Source organism: Vipera berus, assembly GCF_964194415.1.
Source record: "Vipera berus genome assembly, chromosome: Z".
NCBI classification, from domain to species: Eukaryota; Metazoa; Chordata; class Lepidosauria; order Squamata; family Viperidae; genus Vipera; species Vipera berus.
Genome location: NC_138205.1, coordinates 46,160,832 through 46,188,203, shown reverse-complemented (window position 1 = coordinate 46,188,203; position 27,372 = coordinate 46,160,832). Strand labels below are relative to the sequence as shown.

General features: G+C 38.6%; 1 protein-coding gene across 1 annotated transcript in view; it reads right to left on the bottom strand.

Annotated features, from left to right (window-relative positions):
- LOC308679161 (unconventional myosin-Id-like) overlaps window positions 1–27,372 on the bottom strand; it is a 164,995-nt gene that overhangs the window by 69,003 nt on the left and 68,620 nt on the right. Inside the window, exons 17-21 of the mRNA XM_081346478.1 lie at window positions 13,471–13,694; window positions 13,041–13,185; window positions 12,112–12,216; window positions 3,572–3,685; window positions 1,244–1,398 (exon numbers count right to left, since the gene is read on the bottom strand). Coding sequence (XP_081202604.1) covers window positions 1,244–1,398; window positions 3,572–3,685; window positions 12,112–12,216; window positions 13,041–13,185; window positions 13,471–13,694 — 743 coding nt within the window. The remainder of the gene's footprint in view (window positions 1–1,243; window positions 1,399–3,571; window positions 3,686–12,111; window positions 12,217–13,040; window positions 13,186–13,470; window positions 13,695–27,372) is intronic.

Here is a 27,372-nt window from a genome sequence, read left to right as displayed (position 1 = left end):
ATCACTGCTGCAATATCAGTTTTTGTTAAGATGAGGAGGGGAAGGAACTGTGAAATAGAAGATGAACGCTTTTCAAATAATACACATAACGGGTGGGTGTGAATAGGAAATGGAAGCTCTAATTAATAAAATCTATTGAGAATATAGTACAGCACAGCAGAACACATTGCTTCTTGTAAAAGAAATTGACTTAATGCAGGACAGTTATTAGCAGTCATGTTTAGGGGTTCCATTTGCATTGTTTTACAAAAATACATGCCACCTAGATCCAATTTTTGTCAATGGTTGAAATGAAATAAATAACAACATATATAACAGTGCCAAAACAAACCAAATTAGCAGGATCAAAGTTGGAATTTTTTCAAATTAGGAAAAGAAAGAAGACAGGAAATTCTAAGAATTAAATTGTAGATAGAGGACAGAAAAAAGGCTACAGGAAGTCCTCAACTTATGACAAGAATTAAGACCATGATTTTCATTGTAAGTCATTGGGTCATAAGTCAAAGACCAATTTTACAACCATTTCAACTATGATCATTAAGTGAACACTGAGATTTTAAGTGCAAACCATTCTTCCAAATGGCACTTTTTTGCCATAAACTGGCAAAAAAATTGCAAATCCTGATCATGTGACTGCAGAACACTGCAACTGGTCATAAATGCGAGCTGGTTGCTAAGTGCCTGAATTGCAATAATGTGACCATGGGGATGATGCAAGAGTCATAAGTGCAAGGAATGGACTTTTTTCAGCAGCATTGTAACCTTGAACAGTTGCTAAATGAATAGTTGTAAATCAAGGGCTACCTATATCATCAATTGGGGCGCGGTGGCTCAGTGGGTTAGGACGCTGAGCTTGTCGATCAGAAGGTCGGCAGTTTGGCGGGTCGAATCCCGAGTGCCGCGTAACAGAGTGAGCGCCTGTTACTCGTCCCAGCTTCTGCCCACCTAGCAGTTCGAAAGCACGTAAAAATGCAAGTAGAAAAATAGGGACTGCTACGGTGGGAAGGTAACAGCGTTCCGTGCGCCTTTGGCGTCTAGTCATGCCAGCCACATGACCACGGAGACGTCCTCGGACAAGCGCTGGCTCTTCGGCTTTGAAACGGAGATGAGCACCGGCCCCTAGAGTCGGAAACGACTAGCACGCATGTGCGGGGGAACCTTTACCTTTACCTTTATATCATCAATTGGCTTAATTTTTACTTTCATATTTGTTTCAGATTCAGAGGTGCGCATTCATACTTACCTTTTGAAGTGATTTGCCACGACTCCAACCAACTCCCCAATTCTGTTCTCATTAAGTGAATGCATACTGACAAGGCAAACAATTAGATCTTTGTTGTCTTTTGTGTGGAAAACCACAAGCTGATCCTTTCCATTAGAGACACTCAGTCCTGTTAGCTGCATGAAATAAGAACGTTAAAGCTAGCAATGTTTTATGCTGTAAAATATACTTTATAGACTAAAGGCAAGAATTTTTAGAGTATTTGTTGCCTCTCAAGGCAATCTATTATACAATGGCTTTCTTAGGTCAGATTGTTTTCTAAGCTAGAAAACAAGCTGCAGGAGAACCAGACATCAGCTGATGTCTGCTATGCCAACAGGTTCCATGGGGATATTGTGATATTGACAAGGAAGCTTTAGAAGCCACGATGGTAAACATGGGTTGATAGACAAATGAAGCTCAACAAGCCTGGTTTCAATACAGACACCGTGTATTATTTAAAATTAAAAACGATACGTATAAGAGGAAGAAATAATCATCAACAATTGAATATTATTCTCTCCACAAAATTTCTAAGGAAACTAATTTCTAGGGCTTCTCTGGAAAAATAAAAGCTACAAAATATATTAACTGCTTATATTATGAAATAAGATAAAAAATAAAAAATAGGCTTGATGTTTTTTATCTGAATAGCAATTTAAAATCTTGAGGTTGGTGGTTTAGTTTTTTTAAAAAAACTATTTTAATAAGAAAAAAAAACACTCTACTGGGCAAAAATCACCCACTTATGGCCAGCATGCTGATGGTAAGTGTTGCTAAATGTGTTGCTATATTGATGCTAAAGGACTAGACTTGCCATATCACTGAGCACATAGCAACCATTGTTGAAAACATTCCCATGACCAACTGAGGAACAAAAAAAGGGATTCTATTTGAATATGTTAACCATTTCATTTGTTCCCCTCAGTTGCTTTTTATTCAAGTTATACCTGGATCTGTTATTATATGCATTCTTATACATTAGTGAAACTGATCCCAGTACTTGCTAAAATATGTGTTTACTGGAGATTTTAAGCTTCAAAATGAAGCTAGGGGAAGTTGTCCACCCAAAATGCAATTCTAAATATTTTAAATGCCTTCATTTCTTCGCTTAGAATTCTAAATTGTTCTCATTAAATTTAAATTCCAGATTTCCTTGGGGGAAGTCAAGCTTATTGTTAGATAGGAAGGACCAGTACATAAACTAAATTAATTATAAATTGGTTGGAAGTATGCTTGATGGAGCATCAACTCCACACATCTGCTTTAAAGGAATGAACATATGCTAAAGGAAAAAAAAAGTGTTTAATTTTGAAAAGTCACTATATAAGATGATTTCATTAAACTTTTCCCTGTATGAAAGCTTGTTAATATAGCATATAGAAAACCAAATCGCTCTTGGTCCTCTCTAAGCCATAATTAATTGGAAGATAGGAAGTGTTTAGGAAGTTTCTCACAGCAACTGAAGTAATTTGCCTATCTGCACCTTCAATCTTATAATCTCTCTCTCTCTCTCTCTCTCTCTCTCTCTCTCTCTCTCTCTCTCTCTCTCTCTCTCTCTCTCTCTCTCCCTCCCTCCCTCCCTCCCTCCCTCCTTTCTTCCTTCTCTCTCTCTTACAGCTACCGGTACTTAGCATTTTCACTCTTAACAGTGTCAGAAGACCAAGCTATTTTAATATGATTTGGCATATCTTAATTGCTATTCAAGACAAGTCATTCCTAAAACAGACAAACTTCAACAATAAATTATAATTGGAGAAATGTATTTCTCAGCCGAGGGCATCCAACCAGCTCCTGAGAGGATTATTAGTGAGATGAAGGAGAAGGGTTTACAAATGATATCACTGTTCTTGCTTTAAAAAAATTCTGACGTTTTAACTTGGGATAACCCATCCTGCACTAAGCAACTGTGTGAACGTACAGCAGGAAAGCTGAGTAATATAGCAATACAGAATAAAGGATTGCAATGACAATGGGAAATGGGAGGGGAAGGTCAGCAGATACTGTATGATTACACAGTAATCTTATGGAGATCATAATGCATGAATAGGCACAATAACTAAAAGCAAAATTTGGAAAAGGGTTTCAAGATTTATATCTCTGGTTGGGATTGCCAATGTTATTTTAAAATGATCATATTCTATTAAACCATGCTGAAATTTTCAACCATTGGAAATTATAGCAACAAAACAGTACAACAAATGGAAACTTTCTTATTATATGACCACAATATATATTTTTAGCAAGTTACAATGCATAAAAAATAAATCCCAAAGAAAATATTCAGGAAGCTAACAGAGTAATACTTACATTATACAGTGGGATAGTTTTCATCACTTTGTAGTGCTTTACAGGGTCCATCTTATAAATGTGTCTGTCAGTTATAAAAATTGCTCGATTTTCTACCTTATTGAAGCGGTTTACCTGCAAATAATTAAAACACACACTAGTATTACAATTATTACCTTAAAAGCAGTACAATATCTTACACACAAACGGAAAGAATTATTATTGTGAAAACTAGAATCTTGGTCTGCATTATATAGATATTAAATTTGCAAATAAGAGTGCTCATTAGAATTGCTGATGTTAAAATTTTAATATTTCTAACAAAATGCATTAATTAGAGTTCCGATAACTTTTTTTTGAATTAGCTGTTTGAAATCCAGATCGCTACAAAGGAAATCTGACAAATGCTTCCTTAAAATACTTAAATTACACTTTAAATAATTGAATTTTATTTTAACAATAGATATAGAAAATAATTCTAAAAATTAGTATACATTTGTATGTATTTATATAAACCTTTTCCAATGATATCAGTTTAAGGTATTCTTTTGACATAAAGAACAATAACTACACCTAACTTCAGATCTGCTTCAGATTTATATAATCATTCATGAAACAATTTCGCTTTTTGGATCTGACAAATTTTCTTTATTTTGGCCAGGACTCAGGCTAGGGAACACTAAAAGACTAACCCAAACCAATTATTTTTGATAATCTGGCCATCAATTAGCTGAGTAAAGGAAATATTTTTGCCACTGATTAATCACTGTGTGCTGTTATCATAAAATGATGGTTGTTTAGCAGAGAGAGTGCCAGATATGAAGAGAAAGAACAGAAAATTTCAGTCTTTTTTCCTGAAACTCAATAAACTGACCTGCCTTACTAGCAAAGCATCATATTTAAATCACAGTCCATTTCAGTATTAAAAATCTCCATGAGTTAATCGTAGATAAAGGTGCTAACTCTACATATTATTTGGCCTAATAAGCTAGAAAATGAAACCTACATTATGTCCCTCACACAGAGTTCATGTTCAGGAAATAATTCCAACCTTTTTATTTTAGAAACAGGATATAATGAGGACTCTATGTTGAGAATTGTAATTAGTGGAAAATAGAGCAGCCAGATTGCTTTCTAGCACCCGCTCTATTGATACACACCAGTTTTTCACGAACTGCTTTAACTGCTAATTATTTTTGTGACACATTTCAAGATGTTCAGATCCTATTTATAAAGTCTCAAGTAGATTGGAAGCAGGATACCTGAAACACTGCCCACAGTCTGATTTGCAGCAAAGAGCCTTCTATATGCTCCATAATCAAGGCACACTAATTTGGCAAAGAGGCAGTACAAAGCCTTCAAAGGGATAGGCAGGGCTTTTTTTCTCATAGAACGCTCAGAACGGAGTTCCGGCACCTTTTTTGGATGGAACTTTGTAGGGTAGGCAAGGCGGGTTGTATGATATGTGTGAGTTCCGGCACCTTTTTCTTTTACAAAAAAAGCACTGGGGATAGGACCTTGCCAAACTTTGCTCCATATAGGGCTCTTGCTGGAGAGCCTCTATCCATTAAGTTAAATTTCAAAAACACCAGAAGTGTTTTTAACCAGTATATCTGAGGAAAACAGCCTTCAAATCAAACAAGATTGGTTCCCAGCCACACAGCTTGTGAGGTATTTTGAAATGGGTCATGCCATTTTCTGTTTCCACATCACAATTTTGAAATTTTGCTAGGTCTTAAATTTGACCAGGCTGCAGGTACTATCTCTGCTGGACTTTACAAGAATAATGACTCATAGGTAGTTCTCAACTTATGACCATTCATTTAATGACTGACGTTACAATGATGTGAAAATAGTGAGTTACAACCAGTCCTCAATTTAAAACTACTGTAACATCCCCAAGGTTATATGGACAAAATTCAAGTGCTTGGCAACCATCATGTATTTACAATAGTCGCAGTATCCCAGGATCATGTGATCACCATTTGCGAGCTTCCCAGAGGGCTTTGGACAAAGTAAATGGGGAAAGCAAGTTCACTTAATGACCACATGGTTTGCTTAAATATTGCAATGATTTGCTTAATAATTGCTGCAAAAAACTGGACAGTTATAATGTCTGATAGGATTTTCCATGTTGTGAGGAAGCAGGTTATTGTCAAGTTGGACAGTGCTCTTCCCTTGTGTGTGGGGGGGGGGTCTTTCAGGATGAACACTATCTTTCTGTGTGTTGGTCAGTTTGGCTGAAATCCTGCTGCTAACAGCTGGTTCGTCTATGCTGCTAGGAGTCAGTTTCTTTAGCCAGCAAGCATGGATCACATTCAGGCCAGGTGCTGTCTAGCTCTTCACGTTCTTGATCCACTATTTATTTTATTTATTTTATTACATTTATATACCGCCCTTTCCCGAAGGACTCAGGGCGGTTTACAGGGTGATTAAAAAAACCAAGATACAAAAGTCAAAAACAAATTTAAAAAAATTATATTTGTCCCTGCATAAATAAAACCCCATTAAAATAAGATTAATCCTCAGCCTGGGCCAGAGAGCTCGAAGAGCCAGGTCTTCAGGTCCCGGCGGAATGAACGGAGGTCGGGGGCAGTCCTCAGCTCCACTGGCAGCTGGTTCCAAAGGGCAGGCGCCCCCACTGAGAAGGCCCTATCCCTGGGTGTCGTCCGCCGGCAATCTCTTACCGGTGGCACCCTGAGAAGACCCTCCCTGTGGGAGCGCACTGGACGAAGGGAACTTGATGCCGGCATATCTGATATCTGATATTGGTAACTGATTATGGTAATTAGTTCCTGTTCTGGAAAATTGCTGTGGTCTGTAACTACTTTGTACTTGAAGCTAAGGAAGATATTTTCTTTTCCCATTACAATTTCCTCAGCTAACATTAAAGATAACTTACTCAAATCTGGAGGCCTGGAGGAACGTTGTCCATAGGGTCGCGATGAGTCGGACACGACTTCGCAGCTAACAACAACAACAACTCAAATCTCTGTGGTTTTGGTTTATCTTCATTTTGCCCACTCCTCTTCCACTTCTACCTTTCATTCACATTACTGTTACGTGCTACTCATTTCCTGAAAATTACTGTTGCTTCAGTCATTTAGTCACTCCCAACTTTTTGTGACACAAAGAACGCAAATTTGCCAGAATTGTCTTTTAGTAACTGTTTCTTTGAGTTCTTGTAAGTCAATGCTTATGTCATCAATGAGGGCAGGGCTTTTTTTTGTCATAGAACACTCAGAACGGAGTTCCGGCAACTTTTTTGGATGGAACCTTGTAGGGTAGGCAAGGCGGGTTGTATGACATCTGTGAGTTCCGGCACCTTTTTCTTTTACAAAAAAAGCACTGAATGAGGGTATCTGGCTACTTTATCTTTTATCAGAGTCTTTTTTTCTGTTAGACTCTTTTTCACTTGCCTTCCAAAGTTTTTCCAAAAATCATAGTCTTTTTCAAAGACTGCTGCCTTTGCACTGCTTGTCCAAAACACCCAACCTTAAGTGCTCCTGTAAGAGCTCCTAGTGAACAGTTTATTTTTATTTTATAAAATATTTAATATATTTTATTAATAAAGAACCAATATGCCTATTAAAAAGATCTAAAAATGTCAAGATTACAATAGCAACTATCATATGTACTACGGTAAACAAAAAGAGGCTGTTGACCTATTATATATTTATTATGGACCGATGTAGAGTTGAAGGAATTAAGGGAAATAGGTGATCCTACAGAAACATATTGGTTCAAAAAGGATATTTAAAAAATTGTTAAGAGGATTCAAAATCCCTTTTTTAAAAAATTGATAGAACTATGGAATAAATGGAGATACCGGTTAACGCCAGGAATTTCTCCTTTAACACCAGTGGTGGAAATGGAGAAATTCCCTAAGATTGAATTGAAAGAATGGATTACCGTATTTTCTGGCATATAAGACGACTGGGCGTATAAGACGACCCCCTACATTTCCTGTTAAATTATAGGGTTTGGGCTATACTCGCCATATAAGACTACCCCTCTTCCAACGCACACCAAATAAAAATTAAAAAACATCAGATTTGATTTTTATATGGTAATTTTAATTCAAATGTTTATGACATGCAGGTACTTAGTAGGAAAACTGTCACTTATAAACATAAGGCTGTTTGTCATCCAACATATAAACATAAAACAGTGCAAGTGGATTAAACTTTTCCTAATTCACTCTAAAGCTTTCCCTGCGCAGACCAAATGGGAGATCTGCTCCAGGTTTTCCAGCCAGCCCGCCCAGTTCCTGAGTCAAATGCGTCCTTAGAGCTAAGCAGCTGCTCTGGCTGCTGCATTCCCCACCTGCCTTTCAAGTTGGGATAGACTGCAGCTGCTCTTCAACTTTAGAAGGAAAGACGCCCAGACCCCAGCCTGTAAAAAATTACAGACTGCAGCTTCTTCTCCAACTGGTCCCGTTTTCCCTGCGCAGACCAAATGGGAGATCCGCTCCAGGTTTTCCAGCCAGCCCTGTCCCTAAAGTTTCAGCACCCGGCGTATAAGACGACCCCTGACTTTTGAGAAGATTTTCATGGGTTAAAAAGTCATCTTATACGCCAGAAAATACGGTAGTAAATTTTAAAAAAAAATCAGATATATAAATGGGAAGACTGTCCTATGTCTCTTCTGAATATAGTTTGCTACATCTGGCAGTTGTTTTTCCATGTGCTATTGAAGCACAAATAGCAAAATCTTAATAATAATCCTAATTCAAGTGGAAAATAAGTTGAACTATAAGGTCTGAGCATTCTTTAGCACTGTCCCATTTTGTGATTGGAATATAAATCTCTATTTTTTCAGTCTTGGCCATGCCTGTATGATGCATTTTAACTGAATCGTCTTTGATTTTTGATCTCTGGTCAACATTTCCAGCATCAATGTTAGCAATTTTGTCAAGGATCCATTTAATCAAACTTTCAAGAATTTACCTCTAATTCAATGAGCAAATATTTACACACACAGTCACAGACACTAGGTTACTAGGATGTAACTTTTGCATATTACATTAATTAAGTGAACATGATGGAGCAGACCCTGATTTCCTTTTTCAAACAACTCATTATGTCCATATCAAGAACTTCAGAATTTAATATGTTAGAGCAGGGGTGTCAAACTGCTGGCCCGTGGGCTGGACACGTCATGAGGAAACTGCACCCATCCCATTGCCGGCAATGGAGAAAAAGCTCCGGTGCGTCGTGCGACGTCATGTGATGTCGCGGGTTTGACATGTCTGTGTTAGAGGTAACATGAAAAGCATCACACTGGTGATCTCTGGCGGGCCCGAGAAAGGGGTTATTCCTCTGTCCTGGTCCTATTAGATCTCTCAGCGGCTTTTGATACTATCGACCATGGTATCTTGCTGCGACATCTTGAGGGGTTGGGAGTGGGAGGCACCGTTTTACGGTGGTTCTCCTCCTACCTCTCGGGCCATTTGCAGACGGTGTTGGCAGGGGGGCAGAGGTCAGCCCCTAGGCCCCTTAGTTGTGGGGTGCCTCAGGGGTTGGTACTCTTGCCCCTCCTGTTCAACATCTATATAAAGCCGCTGGGTGAGATCATCCGTGGTTTCGGGGTGAGGTATCATCAATATGCTGATGATACCCAGCTTTTCATCTCCACCCCCGAACCAACCCAATGATGCCCTCGACGTGATGTCCTGTTGCCTGGAAGCGGTATGGATTTGGATGGGGAAGAACAGGCTCCGGCTCAACCCAGCCAAGACTGAGTGGCTTTACGTACCAGCATCTCATTTAGTCCAAGAGGTTCCATCTTTGGTTATGGGAGGAGAGGTGTTACCTCCCGTTGATAGGGTACGCAATTTAGGTGCCCTCCTGGATTCACGACTCAGTTTTGAAGATCATAATGGAGTCGTGGCCAGGGGGGCATTTGCCCAGGTTCGCCTGATGCACCAGTTGCGCCCCTATCTGGACCGAGATGCCCTAGGTACAGTCACCCATGCACTTGTTACCTCCCGTATAGATTACTGCAATGCTCTCTACATGGGGCTGCCCTTGAAGACCACCCAGAGGCTTCAGCTGGTGCAGAATGTGGCTGCGCGGGTAGTGATGGGAGCATCCCGATACTCCCATATTACACCCCTCCTGCGTGAGCTGCATTGGTTACCGGTTGTCCTCCGGGTGAGATTTAAGTTGCTGGTACTTACCTTTAAAGCCTACATGGCTTAGGCCCAGGATATTTGCAGGACCGTCTGCTTCCGGGAACGATCTCCCATTGCCCAGTACGCTCACACAGAGAGGGCCTCCTCAGGGTGCCGTCAGCTAGACAATGTCAGCTGGCGACCCCCAGGGGGTGGGCCTTCTCTGTGGGAGTGCCAGCCCTATGGAACCAACTTCTTTTCCGTCAGGCTGACCTGGACTGACGACAGGGATTTTAAAATGTTTTTAAATTTTTAACTACAATTTTAATTTATTCTATTGGGGCTGTTAATTCTTTTTAACTTTTGTATCGTTGTATTTTATTGTTGTTAGCCGCCCTGAGTCCTTCGGGAGATAGGGTGGCATATAAGTCCCAATAATAAATAAATAAATAAATAAATAAATAAATAAATAAATAAATAAATCTACTGGTTAGTTGGATCAAGGAATTCTTACTATGTGCAAAGTCATGCAAGTAATTATTGGTATTGTTTTTATTTTGCTCTGGATTGTTATCACTTGAATCATATCAAGTTATTGATCATATTTAATGACCAATGCTCACACAGACCTCCAAGAAAACAAGGACTTCACAATTTCTTGTAATACCAGGATCCCACCTTGCATACAAGGAGCTGTCCTTTGTACTGAAGAAAAGAAGAAAGCTTATGTTCAAATGATCTATTCTATTGCATTTTTATTGGAGGTTTTGAACACAGCAGCAGTTCTTTCCCAAAATATTGGACAAAAGGGGAACCTGAAGAATCCAAGACCATTAAATGCTATGTTTTCATTTCAGTGCAAAATTTTGCCTGATTTTGCACAGACACACAAACAAAGCAAGGAAATTCTTCAAGATACAACTAACTATCCTGGAACAAAGCTGAGAAAAATATACATACAGTAATAAGGCGAGGTACAGATATTAATTTTAGAATGCCTGATTTATTGTTATTGCCACTATGTGAATCACAACATGCTGGGTAATATAATATGCTTGTGCAGAGGGAGGATACTGAATATGACTTCAAAAAATAAAGATTATTAATACTGATCATTGTTTTGCAGGGCCTTGTGGAAAGGTTCAGTAGTAGCAAGGGAAGAACAGAAATAGATTCCAAATATTATTTGAGAAATTATCAAATGTTGTAGGACAAATGAAGCTACACAAGTAGATTACTGATGAAATTACTTCAAAATGGTCTCAGTACATTAATGGACCAATGTTTAATAAAATAAAGAATCCTACAGCGTCTTATTCAAAGAATCCTTTTATTTTAGTACTCTACACTCTTATTTAAAAGATTTTCTGAAGGTTTTTAGTAAAAGGCTATACAAATTACTGTATATTATCTGAGAGCTTTTAAATTGAGATGTTTTTTAGGTCTGCCAGAAATCATGATATACTAGTGCTGGAGCACTCGGTACATCAACAGACTGCACAGATTCCTGCCAATCCTGCCCCAGAGCCATAATTTCTCCTTATTGCTTCACTACCCAGGTGCACCAAAGTACCTCGACTTCCATATTAGGCTTTCTATTTCATCATTCCACTCCCTTGGCAACTAATCCTTTTCTAGTCTTCTAATAATTGCTGTTAGCATATTCTATGTTCAGAACAAACTAGCTGCAAATATAACTGCTGTTATACAAGTGTTTTGTACTATCAACATGTTCCAAATGATACACCCACAATTTATCCAAAACTAATACAGAAATGTTTGTGACAAATACACAAGGATACACACCAGAAACGGCTGAGTAGCAGTAACACAGTGTGTATCTATAATGAATTTAAGGAATCTGCACCTATACTTTGCATGTTACATTGCAACAAAAACATGTTTTTCATACAGACAGTGAGGAAAAATAAAGGGGAAAGATAAATACCTGAAAAAACTAAAGTCACAGAAAGAACTTCATGATAACAAAAAATAATAGAGACTGGCTTTAGAATTCATGAAAAGAACAAAAGGAGGCTGTTTTCATCAAACAAGTTACATGGCAGAATACATTCTGAAACCGAGCGCTCTAGAAGACATGAATGAGCAAAGCAAACAATAGGGCTGATGGAATTCATGGTTGTGCAAAGAATAAAGAGAACTTGGAGGGAGTTAAGTGCCCTACAGAGCACTTTCAACTCTGAAGATACCAGCCACATTGGCTGGTGAAATGTCAGAACACCGAATAATTAAACTATGGACTAATTACCCAGAAGGTCATCACCACTGAACTAACTTAGTATTGTGCTAACAAATAACTCCTATATTATTTCTGCCAACTGTAAAAAAATCCTTTATTTCCCCCCAAAGCCTACTTTTGATCCCAAACACTCAGGGTTAAAACTCAGTGTTTGGGAGGATTTTTTTCCAATTTTCTCCAGCTTACCTTACGAACTTGAGATGAGAAAAGAATCCTCATGAACTTGTCCTTGCGTTGCAACTCAGAAGTAACAGAGGTGAATGAACCCGTAGCCTGAGAATTATCAGGATTCTTAAAGAAACAATAAATTTATCTATTGTTAAAACAAGTCCAGAGCACCTTTACTATTCCAAATCAAATATAAGTAATAAAACTTTACTGTAGCTATTGTTCTCCATTTGCTTAAGTTTAAAAAGTCAAGAAACAAAATTAAGGAGATGGACATAAGTGTCCAAAAGGCAAACTCTCTACAATAAGCACAGCCTCCTATAATTTTCAAGAGTTCAGTTTAGAATAGAATACACCTAGATTAGCTTTCCTATTCCCATGCCCCAAAGCCAGGAAAATAGTCAAAATTTTCAGTGACTTTCTGAACATTATCGGGGTGGTAATCATATGGGGGACTGCTGTTGTAGACAGCAGGCACCACATTTTTTTATTGCTACTATTTCAATTAGTCTTATTTCTCCCACAACTGTCTGATTAAAAAAAAATTAAAGAGACACAGGGACATACAGAAAAATTCCAACAAAGGCTTTCATCTTGGTATATAGATTTTTTTTATTGGCTAAACCTACTCCTGACATTAATATTGCAAGAATGTTTTTAATATGATTTTAAATTTCCAAACATATGCACTGACTCAAAACCTTTGGAGAAGATTCCACAAATTTTAAGTAAAGTAGGAATATGGAGGCCAAACTTGATTAGATTACCTACTGAACAATATTACCACTCTTTTGTCTGTCAGGAATTTCACGTTAATTAATTTAATAAATTATTAATTTATCTAGCAAGAACTGCACATACTGCACTATTCATCTTTTACTATGTTTTCATTTTTGTAGTATTGCAAGAAACAATGACTGAATTTTGACAGGTTCTACTATAATTACCAATGCAAGGTAGTTGCCCTGCCAGACCCTTTGCAATCCAATATCCCCTCGATGGCCCTTAAGCAACTCCAATGCTGCCACTTTTGCCTTGATTTGTGGCAAATCTTTGGGTGGGATACTTTTAATTAGTTCATGTGCTCTCCATCTGAGAAAAAAATTAAGAAGTCATACAGGAATTTGACAGAAGGCAAGGATTGTGAAACAAAAATTCAAAATTACCCATCAATATGAGAATTTCATTCAGAAAAGATGTTCAGCTGACTCATATCATTAGAAATGTGCAATGGTATTCTTTATGTGGTTGATGCTTCCCGAAGTAGCATCTCTACTATTCCATCTACAAAGCTAACTCCACAGAGAGATGCTGAAGATGCTGGGTGGCTCTGCCCAAGCTCCATAACTCAAGAAACAGATTGTTTCCATTTCTTACCTGGAATAGATTGCATGTAGAGCTTTTTCAAATCGTCGCAAAACCTTTGGAGGATTAGGCCATTTCACATGCTTCCCATAATCTTTCATAGACTTCACATTTTGAAATCGCCGGGCAACCTCACAGATATAAGACTTCACTTTGTATCGACGGTAACATTTTAAAATCTTCAGGGCAGCTCGGGTCCTCTTGTATTGGAGTCGAGCTAATGTACCTCTCCAAACCTACAGAAATAGCCATTCAGAAAATATTAGGCTGTGGCATAATTTATTCTGCTTCTATTAATCAAGGGCATGTGTGTTTATGAAAAGGTTTGCCATTGCCTTTGTGTTGGATATTTTGTAATCTAACCTATTAAGATTCCTGGTTTGTTTGCACCCAGCACTAATAAGGTTTGATCCTTCTGAGATTTTTTTTTAAATCAGCCATAGTTAGCTAATATTGCTACATAAATGGGAGCACTATCTACAGGTGAAACTCAAAAAATTAGAATATCGTGCAAAAGTTCATTTATTTCAGTAATGCAACTTAAAAGGGGAAACTAATATATGAGATCCCCTTCATGGATTACTGCCTTGTCGTGGCGAAGGGGCTTGCGTAATTCAATGAAGCTATGAGCTATGCCGTGCAGGGCCAACCAAGACGGACAGGTCATAGCCGAGAGTTCTGACAAAACGTGATCCACTGGAGAAGGAAATGGCAACCCACTCCAGTATCTTTGCCATGAAAACCCTATGGACAGTACCAAAAGGCAAAACGATATGACGCTGGGAGATGAGCCCCTCAGGTCGGAAGGCGTCCAATATGCTACTGGGGAAGAGCAGAGGGCTAGTACTAGTAGCGCCAGAAAGAATGAAGCGACTGGGCCAAAGCCGAAAGGACGCTCAGCTGTGGATGTGTCTGGTGGTGAAAGGAAAGTCCGATGCTGTAAAGATTTTTTCTCCATAGGAACCTGGAATGTAAGATCCATGAATCAAGGAAAGCTGGACGTGGTCAAACAAGAGATGACAAGACTGAACATCGACATCTTAGGTATCAGCGAACTAAAATGGACAGGAATGGGTGAATTTAATTCAGATGACCATCAGGTATACTACTGCGGGCAAGAATCCCTCAGAAGAAATGGAGTAGCCTTCATAGTCAATAAAAGAGTAGGAAAAGCAATACTGGGATACAACCCTCAAAATGACAGAATGATCTCAGTTCGAATCCAAGGCAAACCATTCAATATCACAGTAGTCCAAGTCTATGCCCCAACCACCAGTGCTGAAGAGGATGAAATTGACTGGTTCTATGAAGCCCTACAGCACCTTATAGAACTAACACCAAAAAATGATGTCCTTATCATCATGGGGGATTGGAATGCTAAAGTAGGAAGCCAAAAGATAACCGGAATAACAGGCAAGTTTGGCCTTGGAGTACAAAATGAAGCAGGGCACAGGCTGATAGAATTTTGTCAAGAGAATACGATGGTCATAGCAAACACTCTTTTCCAACAACCCAAGAGACGGCTCTACACATGGACATCACCAGACGGTCATCACAGAAATCAGATTGACTATATGCTCTGCAGCCAAAGATGGAGAAGCTCTATACAGTCAGTAAAAACAAGACCAGGAGCTGACTGTGGCTCAGACCATGAGCTTCTCCTTGCAAAGTTTAAGCTTAAACTGAAGAAAGTAGGGAAAAGCACTAGGCCACTCAGGTATGAATTAAATCATATCCCTGTTGAATATACAGTAGAGGTGACAAATAGATTTAAGGAATTAGATCTGATAGACAGAGTGCCTGAAGAACTATGGACAGAGGTTCGCGACATTGTACAACAGGTAGCAACCAAAACCATCCCAAAGAAAAAGAAATGCAAGAAAGCAAAATGGCTGTCTGAGGAAGCTTTGCAAATAGCTAAGGAAAGGAGGGAAGCGAAAGGCAAGGGAGAAAAACATAGATATGCCCAATTGAATGCAGAATTCCAGAGAATAGCTAGAAGAGATAAGAATGCCTTCTTAAATGAACAGTGCAAAGAAATAGAAGAAAACAATAGAATAGGGAGGACCAGAGATCTTTTCAAGAAAATTGGAGAGATGAAGGGAACGTTTAATGCAAAAATGGGCATGATAAAGGACCAAAATGGCAGGGACCTAACAGAGGCAGAAGAGATTAAGAAGAGGTGGCAAAATTACACAGAAGAACTATACAAGAATGAGCTTAACGTCCCTGATAATCAAATTGAGGTGGTCACTGACCTCGAGCCAGACATCCTAGAATGTGAAGTGAAGTGGGCCTTAGAAAAGCTGAGCAACAACAAAGCTAGTGGAGGTGACAGTATTCCAGCTGAGCTATTCAAAATCTTAAAAGACAGTGCAGTAAAAGTGCTACACTCAATTTGCCAGCAAATTTGGAAAACTCAACAGTGGCCACAGGATTGGAAAAGATCAGTTTACATTCCAATTCCAAAGAAAGGCAGTGCCAAAGAATGTTCAAACTATCGCACCATTGCACTCATTTCTCATGCTAGTAAAGTCATGCTTAAAATCCTACAAGCTAGACTTCAGCAGTATGTGGATCGAGAACTACCAGAAGTACAGGCAGGATTTCGAAGAGGCAGAGGAACTAGAGATCAAATTGCCAACATACGCTGGATCATGGAGAAAGCTAGGGAGTTCCAGAAAAACATCTACTTCTGCTTCATTGACTATGCTAAAGCCTTTGATTGTGTGGATCATAACAAACTGTGGCAAGTTCTTAAAGAGATGGGAGTACCAGACCATCTTATTTGTCTCTTGAGAAACCTATATGCGGGTCAAGAAGCAACAGTGAGAACTGGACACGGAACCACTGATTGGTTCAAAATTGGGAAAGGAGTCCGGCAAGGCTGTATACTGTCGCCCTGCCTATTTAACTTATATGCAGAGCACATCATGAGGAAGGCAGGGCTAGATGAATCAAAAGTTGGAATTAAGATTGCCGGAAGAAATATCAACAACCTAAGATACGCAGATGATACCACTCTAATGGCAGAAAGTGAAGAAGAACTAAAGAGCCTCTTGTTGCGGGTGAAGAAGGAGAGTGCAAAACTTGGGTTGAAACTTAACATTAAGAAAACCAAGATCATGGCATCTGGCCCTCTCAATTCCTGGCAAATAGATGGGGAAGAAATGGAGGTAGTGACAGATTTTATTTTCCTGGGCTCCAAGATCACTGCAGATGGGGACTGTAGCCAAGAAATTAAAAGATGCTTGCTCCTGGGGAGGAAAGCCATGGCAAATCTAGACAGCACACTAAAAAGCAGAGACATCACCCTGTCAACAAAAGTGCGTATAGTCAAGGCTATGGTTTTCCCAGTTGCAATGTATGGCAGTGAAAGTTGGACCATAAGAAAGGCTGAGCGCCAAAGAATTGAAGGCTTTGAACTATGGTGCTGGAGAAGACTCCTGCGAGTCCCTTGGACTGCAAGGCGATCAAACCGGTCAGTCCTAGAGGAGATCAATCCTGACTGCTCTTTAGAAGGCCAGATCCTGAAGCTAAAACTCAAATACTTTGGCCACCTAATGAGAAGGAAGGACTCACTGGAGAAAAGCCTAATGCTGGGAAAGATTGAGGGCAATAGAAGAAGGGGACGACAGAGAATGAGGTGGCTGGATGGAGTCACTGAAGCAGTAGGCGTGAGCTTAAATGGACTCCAGAAGATGGTAGAGGACAGAAAGGCCTGGAGGAATGTTGTCCATAGGGTCGCGATGGGTCGGACACGACTTCGCAGCTAACAACAACAATATATGAGATAGACTCATTACATGCAAAGCAAGATAGTTCAAGCCGTGATTTCTCATAATTGTGATGATTATGGCTTACAGCTCATGAAAACCCCAAATCCACAATCTTAGAAAATTAGAATATTACATGCAATCAATAAAACAAGGAGTGTACATAGAACAATGTCGGACCTCTGAAAAGTATAAGCATGCATATGTACTCAGTACTTGGTTTGGGCCCCTTTTGCAGCAATTACTGCCTCAATGCGGCGTGGCATGGAAGCTATCAGCCTGTGGCACTGCTGAAGTGTTATGGAAGACCAGGATGCTTCAATAGCGGCCTTCAGCTCTTCTGCATTGTTCGGTCTCATGTCTCTCATCTTTCTCTTGGAAATGCCCCATAGATTCTCTATAGGGTTCAGGTCAGGCGAGTTTGCTGGCCAATCAAGCACAGTAATCCCACAGTCATTGAACCAGGTTTTGGTGCTTTTGGCAGTGTGGGCAGGTGCCCAGTCCTGCTGGAAAATGAAGTCAGCATCCCCATAAAGCTCGTCTGCGGAAGGAAGCATGAAGTCCTCCAAAATCTCCTGGTAGATGGCTGCGTTGACCCTGGACTTAATGAAGCACAGTGGACCAACACCAGCAGATGACATGGCTCCCCAAATCAACACAGACTGTAGAAACTTCACACTGGACTTCAAGCATCTTGCAGTGTGTGCCTCTCCATTCTTCCTCCTGGTTTCGAAATGAGATGCAAAAGTTGCTCTCATCAGAAAAGAGGACTTTGGACCACTGAGCAACAGACCAGGTCTGTTTTTTTTTAGCCCAGGTAAGAGCTTCTGACTTTGTTTGTTGTTCAGGAGTGGCTTGAGAAGAGGAATATGACATTTGAAGCCCATGTCCAGGATCCGTCTGTGTGTGGTGGCTCTTGATGCACTGACTCCAGCCTCAGTCCACTCCTTGTAAAAGTCATCAACACTTTTGAATGGCCTTTTCCTGACAATCCTCTCCAGGCTGCGGTCATCCCTGCTGCTTGTGCACCTTTTTCTTCCACACTTTTCCCCTTCCACATAACTTTCTATTAATGTGCTTTGATACAGCACTTTGGGAACATCCAACTTCTTTTGCAATTACCTTTTGAGGCTTTTCCTCCTTATGGAGGGTGTCAATGATGGTTTTCCGCACAACTGTCAGGTCAGCAGTCTTCCCCATGATTGTGATTCCTACTGAACCAGACTGAGAGACCATTTAAAGGCTCAGGAAGCCTTTGCAGGTGTTATGGCTTAATTAACTGATTAGAGTGGGACACTTTGAGCCTAGAATATTGCACCTTTTCACAATATTCTAATTTTCTGAGATTGTGGATTTGGGGTTTTCATGAGCTGTAAGCCATAATCATCACAATTATGAGAAATCACGGCTTGAACTATCTTGCTTTGCATGTAATGAGTCTATCTCATATATTAGTTTCCTCTTTTAAGTTGCATTACTGAAATAAATGAACTTTTGCACGATATTCTAATTTTTCGAGTTTCACCTGTAGATATAAATGAATAAATACAATTAAATGTAGTCAAGCTTTTTGAAATTGTTCTTCCCCACTAATTTCTAGGAAGATAGCTCACTCTAATTTGACATCATTGCTTGTTTTTAGTTTGCAGTGTTTGTATGAACCCAGGAATGTGTGGTTTATTCCACAGTCATAGTTAAATAAACCATAACTTATCTTTATAAGCAACTACCATAAAAATTATACATTTGTCAATTGGAGTATCAGTTAAAAATACCATAAAACACTTTTATGTAGTGAGTTTAATGGGGTCTAGCTTCCCTAAACTAGAAATAGGATTGACTTCCTATTTCAAGAATAATAAATTACTATATTAAAAAATAATTCAATTTCTTCTGTTGTGCTGTAAAAAAGGTAGCAGTCTTAAATAAGGGAAAAAAATCACTTGTTAAATATTTTAATAGCAAATCAAGAGAAGAAATTTGCAGATTGTTTGAGAAACTGTATGTCTAATGCAGTTAAAGCCAAGGAGTACATACATATTGATTTGTAGTATTTCATGAAAATATGGATAGAAGTACAAGTTTTACAAGTTTTCCTCAAGGGACATTTTCTCAGAAAATGGCTTATGTTATAGCCCCTCTGAATAAGCTGCATGTCAGAATGCTGTATAGCATCTTTATTCTTACATAATTTTTATAGTTTGACTTCACAGCATGAATTTTTGCAGTCAAGATTAAGAATGCCAATTTGCTACATTTGCAGCAATTGTTGTTAAGCAAATTAAATTAGAACTTGCCATGATTTGCTATTTAAATGATCACCTTCTCTAACCTAAAGGATGGCATCAACACATCAGTGTAGATCAGACTTATGATGTGATTGCTAATATTACTTTATTATGAGCTTACATCAACAGAATCTTGTGCATCTGAATTTGCTTCCCCCTCCCTCTCTTTAGTTTCTTGAGAACTAGAGGGACATATCTGAAATAGAGAAATGCATTCAGATGCCTTTTATCTGATCACTGCCTTGGTTGGGATAGTTCCTCTTGTTCAGGTTATTCCTTACTGCCCATTACAGATGATGAAATCCATGGGTTTTTTCAATTGTTACATCTTATTGTTATGATTTATTGAAAAAGCATTTTTATACCATAATTAGTGTGCACTGAAATTTCAATTTAATGGGCTGTCTTTTAGCTGACTTCTGGTACAATGGGTCACATTGCCATCTAGATATCTCTCAAAATAATGGACAAATTTACTGCATCCAATATAATCCATTTACAATGGTCACAATTGTCCTGCATTTCATTTCAGCTTCTTTTTTATTCTTAACAACTTATCTATCCAAACTGCATCCTTGTTGTATTGTTCTTGTGTTCAGAACAATACTGTTTCTTCTTTGCCAGATGCCGGCTGTTTCACTGTAGTCTCTCCATTGATGGATTGGCAGAAATGTTTCTGATTCAACTGAAATTGGAGATTCTACCTGTAATGTGCAAATTCAAGCTTTGCATCCATTGATCTTCTTGATTATATTATGCTGCTTTGTTATTTCCAGTGCTCCTTAATCCTCCTTGTTTCTAAGTTATATTTCTTGACCAGATATTTTTTGGTCTTGTTCTTCAGTTTCTCTTCTTTCTTCATTTTTTAGCTTGCTTGGGTAGGGTGGTTTTGTGCAAAGTCAGGATATTCAGGTGTAGTAATTTCAAAATTGCCATGTACCTAGGCAGCATTTTGGGTATTGCTCCAGTGGCTCCTATTACTATTAGTACAACCATTGATTTCTTCCTCCGCAATCGCTCAAGTTCAGTTTACAAATCACTCCCCCCCCCCGTAGCTGTTTCTCTTTAATTCATGCATCCCCTGGTATTGTAATATGAATGAAACAAACATTTTTCTTTTCTACAATAGTGATGTCAGGCATGTTGTGGGCCAGATGTCTATCTGTTTCAATCAGAAAGTCCCACAGGATCTTGTCTTGCTCATTTTCAACAACTTTGTCGATTTGGTGTTCCCAGTAATTTTTGCTGCATTCAAACCCAAACTTCTGACAAAGCTTCCACTGTATAATTTTGGCAACTTGATCATGACATTGTAGATATCAGTCTGTGAGATTTTGCTGCAGCCACTGATAAGGTGATCCACTCTTTCATCTTTCTTGCTGCATAAGCGATACTTGCTTTTATTGCCGACATGTTGAATTTTTGCTTTCATGGAATTGGTCTGCAAGGCTTGCTCTTGAACAGCCAAAATGAAGCCCTCAGCTTTTCTTCAGCACTCCTGATCTCAACCATTTCCATGTTAGCTTTGTATCTATCTACCTTTCCTTCAATGTCCTTCAGGCATTGACTGTGCACAGGCTTCTTTTTCCAGTTAGAAACTTGATGCTCAATTGGTTTCCTTTCGATATTCTGCTTTCAATCTTGTTGTTTTCAAGAGGTTTCCCTTGTTCACCTCCTTCAGCAGAGGCTCTTTTACTTTTTTATGTAGTCATTTAAGCTGTTTTTTTCCTCTTCCAGAGTTTGTTTCCCTTGTAAGAGACCTCTGCCATTATTATTATTATTGTTGCCATTGTCATCATCATCATCATCATCATCATCATCATCATCATCATCATCATCATCATCATCATCCCTTTTCACATTTTAGAAATATTAGCCTGAAAAGGCTAAATAAATGTCTTAGGAAGATGGTCATAAACTATAACTACATTTTAAAAACTAGGATAATGCAAGCTCTTCGTTTTTGCAAAGTTTTTACAGGCTGAAGAATAGGATCAAACATAATTAAACATATTCTCCTGTTCAAAAAAGGAGAAAGATCTGAGAAATACATCCACAGAAGAGCAGTGGTAGAAGAATACTCATGTTTGGAAGAAAATTGTGGATTAGAGAAAACATCTGGGAAGTGGATGAAGTTTTTAAAATATAAGTAAAGCCTCTAATGATATGCTGGATGGATACAGACTTGTTAGTTCAGGAAGGCATTTTCATTTTTTTGCTGAAAAATACTTACTTTATAAGAAAAAAAAACTTATCAGTAGGATTTCTGCAAATACTGTTCCTTTCACTCTCTTCAAATATGAATTCCAAACTCCCATGAGGCTCATACTGAATTTCAGATAGAAAGTAATGTTCTCTAAGAAGCAATCACAATGGCTACATTCTATTCAAAATGCCTATTGCTTCCTTGGGATAATATTTGTTTCTTCTTCAGCTCAACTTAAAAGAAGCCTTTGTTCCTCCTACTGGTATGCAAATAACTCCTATTTCTTTCACAAATGTTGAAGAACTTTGATTCTGTTTCTGAGCTGGCATTTTACAGTTCCCTAGAGAGGCATAAATTTTCTACTTACACTAGGATTAATTAATTACCCAGTGCAATTAGAAACATAATTATCAATATATTTTATATAGATGATGTAAAAAAACAAAACACAGTCTTTCTTGTATATACCTCTATAAATGTGGGTTACATCATCTTAGGAGAAGATGTAAAATACAGTTAGGAAGCAATGAGAGACAATATTTATAGCAACTGAAACCCAAATAAACAACCTTCCTCAAGAGAAATCAAGAAGGAAAGAAAAAGGAAAGGGAAAGGCTTTTTGTAATATATACCAATACAACACACCCCTATCATAAGGTTCAACACTATCAGTTCTATCCAACTTGGATGGGACATATGTAGGAATTGTTGGAATAAATAAAATGGCAATTGTGTATATGAAAAATAGAAAAGTTTTAATGGAGAGGGAAACTGCACCAAAATAAATGAATTGATGAGACATGCAATTATGGATATTTAGGAAAAGAGGGTTCTGTAAACTAAAAGAACAACGCAGTTTTATACTATGTGGTAAGGCATATGCAAAGAGTAACACTCTAAAGTGTACAACGATAGGACCCATCTCTCTTTGTTTCATCTAATGAATGCTTTAATTCTTATAAGCTTTACTTTTCTGTCCAGATGTCTTTCCTTTTTTTTCCTTAGCTGTTCTGTTATCACTTTGTATTGTTTCATCTCCACTCAGTTTGATCTTTCCTTTTTCTTTCTGTCCTTTACTAGTATGAACATCCCTTCCCTTCCAGCCTGTTTTTCTCCTTTTTAACTGATTCTATATGTTTGTTTAGTGTGTCTATGTGTGAGAATGTGTGCATAAGACAGGATAATTGATGGGGATCAATCAGTATTATAAACAGTATACCTTAGTTTACAAACAGTTTTAATCAGTAATTTTTAATTCAATTATTTTATATAATTTGGCTAACACACATACACATGTATACACAAACACAGATACACAAGAACAAAGTTAAATTATTATTTACACTAAATTATTATAAATTATGTTATTCATGTAATATAATGATACATCAAGTTTAATTTGTCCTGCTACCTTCAATTTTTTTGGTGTGCAGTTCCCACCCACCATGTTTGCCCAAAGGGTGGGCAAACATGGGCACCTGTACAGTCATTATTATAATGGACAGAGCAAATAATTCACTATACTGTCACACTCTCTCTCTTATAGAAATCTAATTATTGCTAAAACTTCACCCTTTCAAAACTTCACTTCAGCCACATAGGCCTAAAGTAAGTTTATCACACAAGTACCCTGGTTAGTGCTAGTACTATTACTGTAGGGTGCTAATATACTTTCCCCATTTTTAAGAAGTCTGATCTCCTTTTTTGTAACTCATCCGTTCATTGGTATATCATGATGTTCTAATTCGTGAGTGTGTGTGTGTGTGTGTGTGTGTGTGTGTGTGAGAGAGAGAGAGAGAGAGAGAGAGAGAGAGGGAGAGAGAAACAGAGGGAGAGAGGGAGACAGAGACAGAGAGAGAGACACAGAGACAATAAACAATGTACAACTGCAGAATAGAGAACAATTGCCTTTGGCTCCTGTTTCCTTACCCTGTCCCTGGGCTCTAACCATTTTATCAACTGTTTTCATCTCTCTTTTTCTTCTTCTTCCTCATTTTCTTTTTATGTTCCATATTTTATTCTACAACCAAAGGGGAAGAATTATCCAGGTTTTTTTCAATAAGCTGTTAATCATCCTGGGAATCTTTTCAGCTGAAGATTAGTGTAAAAATGTTATCCTAAAAAATATCTCATTTTGCCAAAGAGCTGCAGCAGGCACATTTCTGCTCAGGTCTGGGGAGATATATGAGCAGAATGTATCTTCATAAAGTCTTTGTCCCCATTAAAAAAACATTCCTGGCAAAATAGCTGAATCTGGGTGGCATGATCTCAGGATGCTGCAGGATGGCAACTAAAGGAGCTGTATGTGCATTTGCCTGCCCAATATAGTCTTTATTAAAGAATGAAGAACTTTTTTAGATTGGCCTAATCACTATTTTGCATAAATACTTAAGTTGGACTTTTCCTTACCTTGCCCCATGCATTTTCATCTTAACAAGAGATAAAAGAGATAAATTTCAAATATTTGAAGTAATAAGGCAATAATGAGAAACGCAATACTAGATAGGAAAATGGAAATATAGCTCAAAGGAAATTATTTAACATTAAACATTGGCCAGACATCCTAGAATGTGAAGTGAAGTGGGCCTTAGAAAAGCTGAGCAATAACAAAGCTAATGGAGGTTACAGTATTCCAGCTGAGCTATTCAAAATCTTAAAAGACGATGCAGTAAAAGTGCTACACTCAATTTGCCAGAAAATTTGGAAAACTCAATAGTGGTCACAGGATTGGAAAAGATCAGTTTACATTCCAATTCCAAAGAAAGGCAGTGCCAAAGAATGTTCAAACTATCGCACCATTGCACTCATTTCACATGCTAGTAAAATTATGCTTAAAATCCTACAAGCTAGACTCCAGCAGTATTTTGATCGAGAACTACCAGAAGTACAGGCTGGATTTCGAAGAGGCAGAAGAACTAGAGATCAAATTGCCAACATACGCTGGATCATGGAGAAAGCTAGGGAGTTCCAGAAAAACATCTACTTCTGATTGTGTGGATCACAACAAACTGTGGCAAGTTCTTAAAGAGATGGGAGTACCAGACCATCTTATTTGCTTCTTGAGAAACCTATATGCGGGTCAAGAAGCAAGAGTGAGAACTGGACACGGAACCACTGATTGGTTCAAAATTGGGAAAGGAGTCCAGCAAGGCTGTATACTGTCGCCCTGCCTATTTAACTTATATGGAGAGCACATCATGAGAAAGGCAGGGCTAGATGAATCAAAAACTGGAATTAAGATTGCCGGGAGAAATATAAACAACCTAAGATATGCAGATGATACCACTCTAATGGCAGAAAGTGAAGAAGAACTAAAGAGCCTCTTGTTGCGGGTGAAGAAGGAGAGTGCAAAACTTGGGTTGAAACTAAACATTAAGAAAACCAAGATCATGGCATCCGGCCCTCTCAATTCCTGGCAAATAGATGGGGAAGAAATGGAGGTAGTGACAGATTTTATTTTCCTGGGCTCCAAGATCACTGCAAATGGATTGTAGCCAAGAAATTAAAAGACGCTTGCTCCTGGGGAGGAAAGCCACGGCAAATCTAGACAGCACACTAAAAAGCAGACATCACCCTGTCAACAAAAGTGCATACAGTCAAGGCTATAGTCTTCCCAGTTGCAATGTATGGCAGTGAAAGTTGGACCATAAGAAAGGCTGAGCGCCAAAGAATTGAAGGCTTTGAACTATGGCGCTGGAGAAGACTCCTGCGAGTCCCTTGAACTGCAAGGTGATCAAACTGGTCAATCCTAGAGGAGATGAACCCTGACTGCTCTTTAGAAGGCCAGATCCTGAAGTGGAAACTCAAATAATTTGGTCACCTAATGAGAAGGTTCACTAGAGAAGAGCCTAATGCTGGGAAAGCTTGAGGGCAAGAGAAGACGGGGACGACAGAGAATGAGATGGCTGGATGGAGTCACTGAAGCAGTAGGTGTGAGCTTAAATGGACTCCAGAAGACGGTAGGGGATAGGAAGGCCTAGAGGAACGTTTTCGGACACAGGCAAGTTGTATTTTTTACACAATACCCAGTGGATTAGTTTAGCAACTTGGTCATATCTAGCTTTGTAATCAGTTTGCGTGATTTTGCTGCACTCACATATTAAATGTGAAACAGTTTCAACTTTGTCATTGCAAAGTTGGCAATTTGGATTGTCAATAGATTTTTGTATCTTCGCTTTCATGGCATTAGTTTGTAGTGCTTGTTCTTGAGCAGCCAGTATTAAGCCTTCCATTTCTTTTGATGGTTCCCATCTTAAGCCATGCCCATGTCAAGTTGTTATCGCATTTTCCTTCAATATTTTTCAAATGCTGTCCATGCAAAGCTTTGGTTTTCCATCTATTTAATCTGTCATCCAGGCATTTTTCTTTATATTCTGCCTTTGTTTCTGTTATTTTTATAATGCTCTCTGTTTTCACAGCCTGCAGCAATTTTTCTGTACTTTGATTTACATAGTCATTCAAACTTCATTTTTCTTCTTCTACAGTTTGGTGGATTTGCAGTAGCCCTCTGCCCCCTATTCTTCTTGGCAGGTACAACCTGTTGATGTCACTTCGTGGATGTAGAGCGTGGTGCACGTTCAAAAGTTTACGTGTTTTCTGGTCTAGGTGTTCCAATTCAGCCAAAGTCCAGTTGATAATTCCAGCTGGGTAGTGTATCAGTGGGACTGCCCATGTATTAATGGCTTTAATTATATTTTCACCATTCAGCTTTGATTTTAGTATTTTGCGGACTCTCCTGATGTATTCCTTTTGCGTTGACTCTTTGACTTTTCCATTCAAGATGTTATCTGCTTCCAATATGCCTAGGTATTTGTAACCGTCATCCTTTGCTACTGCTTTCATAATACTTCCATTTCCCAGTTCTATTCCTTCTATTTTTCCCATTTTTCCTTGCTGCATGGATAATATAGCACATTTTCCAAGTCCAAAGTCCATTCTGATGTCGCTGCTAAACAGTTGAACTGTGTTGAGTATTGATTCAAGTTCAGTATGGCTTTTCGCATACAGTTTTAAGTCATCCATGTATAGTAGATGGTTTATCTTGCCATGCTGGCTTGCGATGTGGTATCCCAGTTTTATGTTTCGTAATATTATTGTCAATGGAATTAATGCAATGTTGAACAGAAGTGGTGAAAGTGAGTCCCCTTGGAAGATTCATCTTCTGGTGTTGATTTCACCAATGTTCTCCCCATTTGCTGTTAGAACTGTTTTCCATTTTTGCATATTTACTTTCAAAAATGTACAGATGTTTTTGCTGATTCCAAAGTTTTCCAAACATGCATTAATCCAACTGTGGGGTAATGCGTCAAATGCTTTCTTGTAATCAATCCACACCATATTTAAATTTGTTTTTCGTCGTTTTGCATTTTTAAGTACCATTTTGTCAATGAGCAGCTGATCTTTTGTTCCTCTTGATTTTTTATAATTTCCTTTTTGTTCTGCCGGATACAAATTGTTTTCCATCAGATGATTGAATACTGAATTTGCCTGTATTCTTGTGAAAAGTTTGAATGTTGTTGGCAGACAAGTAATTGGGCGGTAGTTGCTTGGTTCTGTGCTCTTTTCAGGATCTTTCATTATCAAGTATGATCAACCAGCTGTTAACCATTCTTCACTTGTGGCATTTTGAAGCATTTCATCAACC